The 12625-nt window shown below is 40.9% G+C and overlaps 1 protein-coding gene across 8 annotated transcripts in view; it reads right to left on the bottom strand.

Annotated features, from left to right (window-relative positions):
• The window catches only part of LOC148540598 (microtubule-associated protein tau-like), a 137564-nt gene that overhangs the window by 60570 nt on the left and 64369 nt on the right, over nucleotides 1-12625 (bottom strand). For 7 of the 8 annotated variants that reach the window (XM_088442232.1, XM_088442208.1, XM_088442225.1 and 4 more), the window contains 2 exons: nucleotides 10460-10546; nucleotides 4206-4271 (listed from right to left, as the gene is read on the bottom strand). In XM_088442232.1, the coding sequence (XP_088298358.1) occupies nucleotides 4206-4271; nucleotides 10460-10546 (153 nt within the window). The remainder of the gene's footprint in view (nucleotides 1-4205; nucleotides 4272-10459; nucleotides 10547-12625) is intronic. The other variant, XM_088442241.1, reaches the window with a different exon arrangement.

The raw sequence follows: 12625 nt of genomic DNA, 5'->3' as shown, positions 1-12625 counted from the left end.
AAACCATCTTGCTAGGGAGCATTATTTAGGTGTTGTGTCTTACAAGTACTTTTTGAAAACATTCTTTTTAAATCTGTCTGGCTGATTTGATGCTATTCAGATAAAGCATACATGTTCTCAATAAATCTGAGTTTTATAACTGGAAAAATTCCTGATTAATATTTAGTAAGAACTGTCTATTGGTCCTTAAAAATATACTCTTGGATATGTTTAAACAAGATTCTTGGCATCATAAACCATAAAGCTCCCCAATCCTAACAAAAGAAACATCCACCAGTAATAGCACTTTGAGAGTTACCCCTCTAAAGGAAACCTCTGTAGGGGATAAACTGGATCCTCAAACACTAAGATCAAGAGGGCCAAGAGGTTACTATTAACTGCAGGCAGAAATTTTGTTACAGTATAAACATGTCCATGAGCAGAATTACTTTTAGAAAGACAGCTTGGCTTTTCTCTAAACCATATTGTAAAGATTCTACAATCAAAGCTATATGTGCTTATCTTTATCAAGGCTTTTATCTTTAGCAAGGCACCAGAAAAAAAACTTCCATATCCTATAATAACAAGTCTCCCTGCCTTCAGAAGAAAATGAATGAATTCTTAAACATTTTTGTTTTGTAACTTGCTCTTTCATTCTCTATTCCCTCAGACACAGGCTCTGGGGTGAAGTTGACTTATCGAACCTTGCAATAGAAGATCTGACCTGACAGGCAATGGGACAGGGCTCTTCTTCTACCATATTGAGTGCCCAAGAGAACAATGCTCTCCATGGCCAAAAGGGTCACACTGTAATCACCTCCCTGCTTTTGTATTAGAAGTGGAGGGAAGAAATACCCCCAAGTGTAAAGACAAACAACCCAGTCACTGTTCTCACTATACACTATTGAACACTTTCTCTATAAAAGTGAAGAAGTTCCTGATGCAGTTTCCAATTCCTGGATGTATCTCACTCTTGCCATCACATTGTGCTCCCCTGTCACAGAATTGCAGAGATTGAGGATAACTTTTATTTCACCCAATGAAAACTTGTTGCAACTTTTTGTGTCTCCAAGATAGCTTATTAAATACACCATTGTCCGGTTGCCTGATTGAATTTGTATGTGACTGAGAACAATATAAGACTGTAATGCATGTGTTACCTACAGGTTGTGTTTATCTCTACAACATTTATAATGAGTCTACTTTCTCCCTGCCCCCCACCCCCCACCCCCTATGAGGATCTGTCATTAGGTAAATTAATTTAGCTTTTCAAGATCTCTCATTAGTTTTGAGGGGGAAGCAGTCGGGAAGCCGACGGCCGTAATCCCGACCGCTGGCTTCCCGACTGCTTAATCCCAGCAAGGCACTAATGACAGGCATTTGAAATCCTGATGCCTGTCATTAGACCTAAGTCGGGAGCCCGACACCCGGCTTACCGATCAAAGGCAAGCCGTGCGCGGACAGACGCATGGGGGAGGGGGTTAGGTATAGGGTTCTCGGGGGGGACTTAGGGTTAGGCACCCCCCCCCGGGAGGTTAGGGTTAGGCACCCCCGGGGGGAGGTTAGGGACCCCCCGGGGGACTTAGGTTTAGGCTGCGGGTAAGGGGGGTTAGGCACTTGGGGGGAGGTAGGGTTAGGCACCCCTAAGGGAGGGTTAGGGGGTAGAATTAGGTTAGTTAGTACTTACCTTAGGACGATCGGGATTTCCTCCTCTGCCAGGCTGCCGGTAAATCATACTGATTCCGTTTTTGAGGTTTATGGGGATTATCACCACTTCAGGGGCAGTTTTGCTGCTGTTGACAGGTGAATTCAACTGTTTACATTGTTTCTGTTCCATTCTGAAAATAACATTTCTGAATCTACTGCATATGGAATTGAGTCCAAGGTTTGCACTTTGATAGTTCATGTACAAATCCTTGGCACCACCATGCAAATAATTATAGATGGCCAAATTTGAGTAGATCCGTTTGTCCTTATTTTTACTAAGCTCTGTTGAGAAATTACATTGCTCACTGAGTCTATAATCAGAACTGCCTAGTTAGGGATGAGATTAAATTACTTTTCTCCCAATTGCTAATCCATAAATAATTTTGGAAACTGTGTGCAGCTGGATCTGCAGCTTGCCTATCTTTAGAATTTAATTTAAGAAAGGGTAAAACAGGGACCCTCAGACGAGCTATAACTACTACCAAAACTCTGGTAAAAAAAAGAAGGGATTTGTGGGCAGTATAAAAATGAAGGCTGGTAAATGAAAATGCTGATTCAGGACACAAAATCTGAAAAACTTAAGTTGGGCTTTTAAAACAACATTATGGAGATAAAACAACCTGTCCCACTTTCCGATATTTTCGACTTCTGAAATGATTTCTTTGATTAAGAGCACAACCAGGCTTCCATTTGTTCATCCTTCATTTGTAGTCCAAGATAATTTTTTTAGGAAGTTATTAGATGGGGAACCTGTTGCACAAGGCTTAAGTCATTAGCTCTCCTAACTACTACTGCCTAAGATAAGGTCCTGGCTGTCAGACTGAGTTGTTGATGTAATAGGCTGCAAATTTGAGACGTCCCAATGTTTTAAAGTAGCAGTCTTTTAGTAGGCAAAACCCCATCCATACTCTTGGAGTTATGGCTACTGAGGTTATAGATACTGAAGGATACAGAGTAGATCCTATAGCAATATGTGCTTTCTTTAGGTCACTTCATCTCATTCATAGAGGTACTGAGAGTCCCCACACCTCCCACATCATCTAAGGAATGGTAGCTCAGTTGGAAAGGACTGCAATAGTTGTGTCAGACTTTGGGACTATGCTCCAAGTAACCACATTGTGCTCCTTACAAACATACATTTTATGTAGGTTCTTAAAACTAGCTTATTCTTTGTCAGGTAGCTTCCATTCTTCAGTCGGATCTTTAATTACTTGGTGAACATAAAATGTTCTTACAGACATAAACTTTGGCTCGAACAAACTGTCCTACAAGGCAGGAATTTCAGACTACAAAGAGTTTTCTTAATGTCTTTAATGATGGTGTCAATATTATCAGTATTAAAGGTGACCAGTCCACATTTAAGCCATGAGGAGGAGAAGTCCTGGCAGAAACTCTTTCCCAGTGTGACAAGATCCAGGCCTAGCTGAAATCTAGAATATTTGAATCACTTGAGATGTTTTAATTTCCTTAGTAACAAATGTGTCCTCCATTGGCTTTTTATCCATTATAGAGCACCACACTCTTCACAGGGTTGGGAATGCTTTACTTTCTCTTTTTGCTTACAAATAGTGCAAATATCTTGTGGATAGTCCACAAACAGCATGGAATCACTGAATGCACTGGATCTACCATTAACTTTGGCTGTTTTTGGCTTATAGGCCTACAATTTTTGAAAATATGACCTAGAACTAAGAACAGAAACCAAACCAAAATAAAAGCCTATTCTAAACAAAACAGAATAAAAATAGTTTTAGAGCTTACCATAGGGAGTTGTGGGGTTTATTTTGCTGATGATCCAGCATTGTTCTCCATGACTGCTGAACCCTCACTACAAAGCAGGAAGGAATATGCACAGCTGATTTGAATTCTAATGCATTCAGAAGGCCACAAGCCCTCGCCCCGTGGGATGATATCCCTGCAGCCTAGTTTAACAGATATTCAAAGCTTTGTTCTCAGGAATTCCAGGATTCCACCATGGATTCTCCAGAAGACCTATGAGGGTGCAGAACCACCACTTGAGCAGGACCAGCCCCCATCCTTACCAGCAAGGATTCTTCCATGTAAGCCCTCCACTAAAGAAAGAAAGTGATCTTAGCCAGGAACTCCTTGCCACCAGCTAGACAAGAAAGAAGACACCAAAGGGAAGGAGGAGGAAAGCCTTATATACTTCCAATACAAACTTCTTTCCTTATAGTAGCAGCTGCCATGAAGGATACAATGGAAAAAGCATTATGTAATATCCACAAACATTAAACTAAACATTTGCAAACACTAAGAGAAGTGAAAAGTGAGGATAATGAGGAAGCCAATGATCTAAATGGCTTACTCTATCTATGCAGGAAGTGAGCTGTGCAAAGGTAAATTGTCTGAAGGCAGGCCGCCATCGTAACATCTGTATATGAAAACATTTACACAATTTATGAACATTACAAAATTATAAATTGTGCATGAACAGTTTTGAGTTAACATATTCTCTTTCCCTTTAAGTGCTTGTGTAACTAACAGGTAAGTGGTTGTACCTTTTACTGCATTCCCTGCAGCCTGGTCCTCTTGGTTGGGGGTGTTACCAACACTGGCTTCCTCGGCTAAAGGACATAAAGGAAGATCAGGTGAGTGGTTCTCAATATCTATAGATCTCTGGCCTCACATGTAAACAACGTTAACCAATGACCAAATTTGTGCCCAATTTACCCACGTATGTGAGTAGCCAAATTCAGCAGATGCAGCTGATATGCAGTCTCATGGGGCAAAGCTAGAGCAATCGGCTAATGACCAAATACAAAAAAACAATCTCATTCATCAGACATTCACACTTTCAGCCAAGAAAATGTTTGAACTTGCCTATCATCTGTTGTCATTGAAGAGACGTCTGAGACAAATGCACACCGATTTCAACTTAATTAGTTGATGCAAATGCAACATGTTTAACCATCTTTTGTCTATGTCTCTAGTTATCATCTAATATTGTTGGAAATCAAATTGGTGGGGCAACTACCACAGCAGGTACTTTGCAGTGACAAAATATCAGTGGTAGGGGAGATGAGCGAGTGAGACTGATTTCACAAATGCATCCATTTACCTAGGTCCTAGTGATGCAATTAAAGGTAGATGGCCAGGAATGATGATATTGTGAGACGATATATGAATATGTAAAGTTTTGTTCAAAGTGACAGATATTCAAATGTAATAGAGTTAAATTAATAGTTTTGATCAGTTCTATCCATAAGATTTGAAAAATAAATTAGTTAGGTATCTGTCAAAGTGAACAAGACAATAAGAGCCATTTGCAAAGTGTAAATGTCTTTTATAGTTGTTCTTGCACGAATATCAGTGATTTTATGCAGTGAGTGTACAGTTTGCAATTGAAAATGTCAGTGTCTGTGGGCGTGCAAAATCTGAGCTGAATGAGTGTGCTGGGTGCCTCACGTGCAAGAATGACATCCATTTTGTGGATCAGATACAATTATACCCCTTTTACACCAGAGCTAAAACCCGGTTATTGCAGGGTTAACCCAGGTAGCTCCTTGGTGTAAAAGGGGAAAGGGTTGGATTGCCAGGTAGAGTGACCTGGCAATCCAACCCAGGTAAGTTGCAGGGTTTAACACGGGAGTAACCCGTGAAACCCTGCAGTGTGAATGGCGCGCTCAGGGCCGCGATGACCTAGAGTGCGCCGCATGCCGGCCGATTGGTCCGGCTTCAGTGGCGATTGGAGATGACATCATCTTCAAGCGTCCACTTCAATGACGGAAAAGCAGGGTCAATGCAGACTCGGCTCCGGTGTGAACGGCGCCAACTCAGGAATATCCTGGGTCGGCGCCGGGGAAATTGCAGGTCTGATCCGGGTTGGAACTCTGTTCCAACTCCGGATCAGACCCGGAATTTCGGAGTAAAAGCGGTATTAGTGGAATGGACACAATGACAAAGGTGCTCCTTATTTAGCAGGGGACTGCTGAGCATTTTTCCCCTTACAAAACAAGCCTTAAGCAAAGTACATACTATACAATGCTCACTTCAGCTGCGATGTAACGCATGACTTATCCTTGTGAGGATACATCCGATACCGTGCGTGCATACTATGCAACTGTTCCTTCCAATCCTGACTACATATCTGGAAGGAATAGAGATTTACATACACAACTATTGGAAGATCTGTCAGCAAGTCAGTTTTCAGACCGTACACATTATAAGATGTCCTACACATAATAAAGACCACCTCAATGTATCCTCACGTTTATCAGGAAAAAAATTAGGCTAAACCAAGCAGTGTTTTAGAGAAAAAGAAACCATATTTAGAATGAATAAAGGTTGCACTAAAATGGTGGCTAAATGGTCTTTGTGACATGTTTACTCTATCCACCATGTGCATTTCCAGTCAGACCCACAATCCTGTAAAAGTAGACATAGAGTTTATGGGAGTAATTCACAAAATTGGCATGCATGTGTTACACATAGTACATGGGGCAAATGTAATATGTATAGGGGGGCTAATATGTGCAATTCTGAACGCAGATTCCCGATTATTGGGAATCTGCACATGTGCAGGATACGTTCTGCAAATGTGCAAAACAGGTCCTGTGTATTTGCACAGGGGCGGCCAGTGGTCCCAGAAACGAGGCGTGCCGGCCACCTTTTCCGGGAGTGGCAAGGCGAGGGGCTGCGTCCACGGACGCAGTTTCCTGGCATCACAACCCAGCCAGCCTGAGTAAGCTGAGGCTTACTTATCTGGCTGGCGGCCCGCCGCCGTCCACCATCACGACCGATGGTCGCAATGGTGATCCCAGCCTCAAACCTCGGTCGCAGTGCTGGGTTCGTAAATGCAACAGGGGGTGTCATACACTTCCTGCTGCATTTGCATATTAGCAAGGACAGAATTGCAAAGCTGTTTGCGTACAGCTTTGAAATTTCGTCCTAAACTGAATCACCCCCCAGGTCTTTAAAGTGCCAAGATGTTGGTGAATTAACAGTCAGATTTAAAAAGGCACTTTTTACTAAGGCATAACCGTCCTGCTTTTGCCTTAATAAACATTGCTGCTTTAAATCTGACTGTTAACGCACCAAAATATCAGTCATTTCAGAAAGCTGCTATCTATTACATTTGCCACCTGGTCTTTGAAGTTCTGCATGTCAGCAATTTAACAGTTTGATTATAAATTCTGACTGCATGTAATCAAAAAGTATTACTGATACACTGATTATATGCAAAAACCTAATGCATATAATAATAAATATATTACATCTTTACAAAACAGATACATTAGACAAGGGGTTTTCAACTCCAATCATCAAGTACCCTAACAATTCATGTTCTCAGGATTTCTTTAATCATGCACAGGTGATTTAATGTACTTTGTTGAGTAAGTAATTATCCAGCCGGTTTTCCCAGACAGAAATCCTGAAAACATGACCTATTTGGGTACTTGAGGGCTGGAGTTAAAATACTTGCTTTAGACCAGTGTTTCCCAAACTAGGTCCTCAAGGCACACTAAGGGGTAAATTTACTAAAGTGAGAGTTTGTAGAAGTGAGTTTTAAAAATGATGTTGCCCATAGCAACCAATCAGATTCTAGCTATTATCTTCTAGAAGGTGCTAGTTAAATGTTAAGTAGAATCTGATTGGTTGCTATGCGCAACATCACTTTAAAAACTCACTTCTAAAAACTGTCACTTAAGTAAATTTACCCTTAACAGTCCTATCTGTCTTCAAGCAAAGAAGTCATTAACATATGGACTATTAGGATGTCTTGAGGACAGAGTTTGGGAAACTCTGCCTTAGTCCAAGAAAACAGACACCTCAGAAGAGTTTAAGGCTGGTTACCCACTGGCGTTTCAATGTAACTCAATGTACAGCCATGTTTTGAGAATGACACAAGTATTGGTTATCACAAAGTTTGCTGCTTCAGTGTTTTTAGACCTTTTTGTCAGATGTTACTATGGTATACTGAAGTAAAAGTATCGAAGGCTTTTGTTGACAATTACATTAAGTTTATGCAAAGAGTCAATATTTGCAGTGTCAACAGTAAAGCATCCTGAGTCCATTCATGTGTGGGGTTGCTTCTCAGCCAAGGGAGTGGGCTCACTCACAATTTTGCCTAAGAAAACAGCCATGAATAAAGAATGGTACCAAAACATCCTCCAAGAGCAACTTCTCCCAACCATCCAAGAACAGTTTGGTGATGAACAATGCCTTTTCCAGCATGATGGAGCACCTTGCCATAAGGCAAAAGTAATAACTAAGTGGCTCGGGGAACAAAACATCAAAATGTTGAGTCCATGGCCAGGAAACTCCCCAGACCTTAATCCCATTGAGAACTTGTGGTCAATCCTCAAGAGGCAGGTGTACAAACAAATACCCACAAATTCTGACAAACTCCAAGCATTGATTAGGCAAGAATAGGCGGCCATCAGTCAGTATGTGGCCCAGAATTTGATTGACAGCATGGCAGTGGGAGTTGCAAAGGCTTTGAAAAAGAAGGGTCAACACTGCAAATAGGACTCTTTGCATAAACTTAATGTAATTGTCAATAAAAGTCTTTGACACTTATGAAATGCTTGTAATTTTACTTCAGTATTCCATAGTAACATCTAACAAAAAGGTCTAAAAACACTGAAGCAGAAAACTTTGTGAAAACCAATACTTGTTTCATTCTCAAAACTTTTGGCCATGGCTGTACTCTGTATGCCCATATGGCTCCATGGTTTCTGGATGCTTTCATTTCAGTGCATTAAAAGTATAACAGCCATCCGATCTCTATGGTAACTCACTGTGTACAGGTTGAGTCTCCCATATCCAAAATGCTTGGGACCAGGGGTATTTTGGATAACGGAATATTCCGTATTTTGGAATAATTGCATATCATAATGAAATATCTTGGGAATGGGACCCCAATATACTCACAGAATGCATTTATGTGTTATATACACCTTATGCACATATCCTGCAGCTCATTTTATACAATATTTTCAATAATTTTGTGGCTCAAGCAAAGTTTGTGTACATACATGAAATAAATTTATGTTTCATTTACACCCTATACACACAGCCTGAAGGTAATTTTATATCATATTTTTAATAATTTGTGCCTTAGACAAAGTTTGTGTACATTGAACCATCAAAAATCAAAGGTTTTATTATCTCAGTCATGTCAAAATTATTCCGTTTTTCGGAATATTACGTATTTCGGAATATTTGGATATGGGAGACTCAACCTGTACTTACAAACTAGGGTTAACACATGGGGCCAAATGTAATAGGATGACAGTTTAGAAAATGTGAGAGTTTAGCAGTAAACTCTCACTTTTTAAACTCGGCCAATGTAATAAGTCCGGGAACATGCAAACTCACATGTTTTTAGAATCAAAAATTCTCACGATTTAAACTCTCGTCCAGATGTTTTCCCATTTTGAAGAAAAACTCAACCAATGTGAGTTTACTGCTAAACTCTCACATTTTCTAAACTCTCACCCTATTACATTTGGCCCATGATGGTTTTTAACTAGCGTTGTACTATTTTGTCTTTTCATCCACGTGATTGACCCATTTATTCTTATGGTCCATTCACTTAAATTGGATTGTGCTAGCTGTAGTAACCCCATTGAAATGACCCATAGACATGAATGGAGCTGCACAGTACTTTCAATTATTCCCTGCCCCACTACCCCATAATGAGCATCCAGTGTGTCTCAACTGTGGGTTACCGCATGTGAACGGCATATAAAAAACACATATGCGCTTTTCACATGACATTTACACTGTGTTTTGATACAAATGTAATGCCAATGGGTAACAGGCCCAATTTAGCTGAACTTATTCTTATGATACGCTTGGCTTTGTTATCAGATATCAGCGAGTACAAAAATAAAACAGCAACATACTAGAAGAAAATGTTGCTAGAATTGATGTTGCAGCAGAGAACGCAGGAAGCTGATAGCAATAGATTTAGCAAAGCATAGAGTAGATGCAATAAAAGCAGCTATACTGAAGGAGAGTCCGCCTAGATTTAAGAAAATACTACTGTACAGAAAGGATAAGAGACAACTAAAAAGGCCTGTCAGCAAAAGTGGCAGAAGACGACAGCGAGGAAAATGAGAGCTGTAATAAAAGGAGGCCAAAGGATCAGGCTCTAGTTTAAATTTTCTACCATATTTTGGGCCTGGCATTTAAAGCGTGGTATTTAGCGGAGGATAGGCAACCTTTGGCTAAACAGCTTTTGTGGACCAACAAGCGCGTGTTCCCTTACTGTACCTGGCAGGCAGGGCAAGCTGTACCTTGCAGTACCACAAAAGCTGGTGCTTAAGTCACAGAATATTGTATAGCACTGACTCAATCAAAGTAACGTCAGTTACAGTCAGGGCTGTACTTACCCTAATTTAAAATGTATTTATTTTTGTTTTATTTTACTGTTGTTCTTCTTTGTAAAAATAATGGAGGCTGTTTGTACTTAATAAAAGGGCATGAGTATGTGCTGCATACAATTGATAAATTAGGACATAATCATTTACAATGCCTAGGGCAGCACGGAATACAGCCCTGATTAATAGAGAACACCAATGCAGTTTATATTTACATGGGAGACTGTAGAACAAATTCAAGGCCAAAGATTTGAAAAGACTAACAATCTCTTTTATTTGATCCAAAACCTGCTTTTATCACACAAACTGAAATTCTGAGCAAAAAAGCATACCGGAGTATAGCCAAAAGTCACAGCCGCAGGGGAATGCCGCACCCTGTAGGGCACTGGCATAAAACTGGTTAAACCGGCCAAATTCTGCCTTACCAGTGGTTCCCTCAGGGATCTCTGTATGACCCTGTCCTTTTACTCCTTCAACATGTGCTAGATCCTTCTCTAGCACAGTGGCCCCGTCTGTAAGAGGATGATAAAACAGTGTGCATTAAGTATGTCTATAGTGATAATACTGACATGTGCTCTATAAGTTTATGTAACTCTACCTGTTTTCCAGAGACAATCCTGTGTAGTAACACAAACCAACCATTAATTCTGCAAGTGCTAATTGCTTATTTTATTTGTTACTGCACTTTTTTCAATAAAAACCGGAATTGTCTTTTCTTCTGTTCCTTTTCCTATGTATATAGAAAGCTGAACAGTAAAGATGACTCTATTGTCCTGTATGCTGGATAAGTATATGTTAGCTTTCTGTATAAACAAGTGCCCAGTGGGCATCCATTATACAATTTTCTGTCCAATCTGTCTGGTTGGAATGAAAACCTGGTAATGTATGGGAGCAAATGACAGTCGATCATATGGTTTTAAACACTGAAAAAAGGACAAAAAAATTGTTCAAAATGGTTAAATTTGTGTGTTTTAACCAATTTGTCTGAACGACCATTTTTGGCTATTTTCCAGTGTTTGTGAGCAAATGGACGATTGTCATTTGCTCCCATACATTACCAGGTTTTCATTCCAACCACCCAGATTGTACAGATATCTGACAGAAAGTTGTATAGTGGATGGTCAGCTCTGTTGCCTTTTCTGCATACATAGACAGCTGCACAGTACAACCTCTCTTCTTCTGCATATAATACCCCTTTTCCACTGACCAAAATACCCGGGCTATTGCCATGTCAACCCGGGTAGCGGCTCAGTGATAAAGGCTCTTAGGAAAAAATCATCAGACATTTCTTCCCGGGTCTCAAGCAGGGTTTTACGCGGGTAAAACCCTGTCAGGCTCAGTGGAAATAGGTCACCCGGGTCTTCAGACCCAGGACCCGTTTACTGCATTGTGATTGGCTGGTATTTGGAAGCTGTCTGGGGGGGAAAGATTACAGCCTCCCCGTATGGTCAAGACTGTTCCAGTTTTTACCCCGTCCCCGCTTCATACGGGGAGGCTGTAATCTCTCCCTCCCCTGTGACAACCTCCCGAATGACACCCCCCCTGGAAAGGACCCCCTCCCTTGGTCGCCGGTCCGCACGGTCTGGCGTTCAGGGGAGATCTGGAGTTTCCGGCACTTAGTGATGACATCATCTCCAAGCGCCGCCACTGCACACATGTGCAGTGTTAATGGCGTCGACCCGGGACATTCCCGGGTCGGCGCCACAGTGGAAATGGGGTAAATCCCGGATCTGGCCTGGTTTGGAACCGTGTTACAAATCCCGGGTCAGGGACTGGATTTTGGTGGAAAAGGGGTCTCAGTATATGATCTAATTCTGTATGCCTTATGCTGTATACATAAACAATTTCTTATAGATTATCCATCTAGTTTTGAATTACAACAACACACCTTGTACTCATAATGTATAACTTTAACTTTGACTTAAGGGTTATTTAAATCCTATACACAAGCACCAATAGTGGAGTTCGACATACACAAGTATCCAAGCAAATTGAGTATAATATGTAGTGACATTCTGAAAGGAAAGTGTCTGACTGTAAAATACTTACTTTGAAGTCTTTTGGACATTATTTTATACTGGCTGGAGTGTTAAAAATATATGATCTCATCTGATAAATATCGAACGTTGATTACACATTTTCTTTTTAAATCAGGTGGCCTTATAACAAATATATCAAATAGTATGTAGACAAATTCACAGAAAATATGAGATATGGTAAGAACTTACCTTTGTTATCTCTATTTCTACGAAGTCCATAGGGTTCCACAGGATACCTTGGGGTATAGGTGTGACGTCAGTCATCGGGCACCATAGAGTTAAGCTTTCAGCCTCCCAGGATGCACTAGGGTCCCCCTCCTATACCCCGCCCCCGAGCCAAGGCACCTCAGTTAGTTACCAAGCCATAGGCCGGAGGAGGAGAAGGAAGAGAGAGAAAGAAGATCTGGATACACACAAGAATCACACTCTCACCAGAGGGAGACGGAAAAACCGGTGACCAGACCAAAGCCCATCTGCAGCACAGGTACGACAGGGCGGGAGTCCTGTGGAACCCTATGGACTTCGTAGAAATAGAGATAACAAAGGTAAGTT

This window comes from Taudactylus pleione, unplaced genomic scaffold (genome assembly GCF_031769625.1).
Source record: "Taudactylus pleione unplaced genomic scaffold, aTauple2 ptg000018l, whole genome shotgun sequence".
Taxonomy (NCBI): domain Eukaryota; kingdom Metazoa; phylum Chordata; class Amphibia; order Anura; family Myobatrachidae; genus Taudactylus; species Taudactylus pleione.
This window is presented reverse-complemented; position numbering and strand designations above follow the sequence as displayed.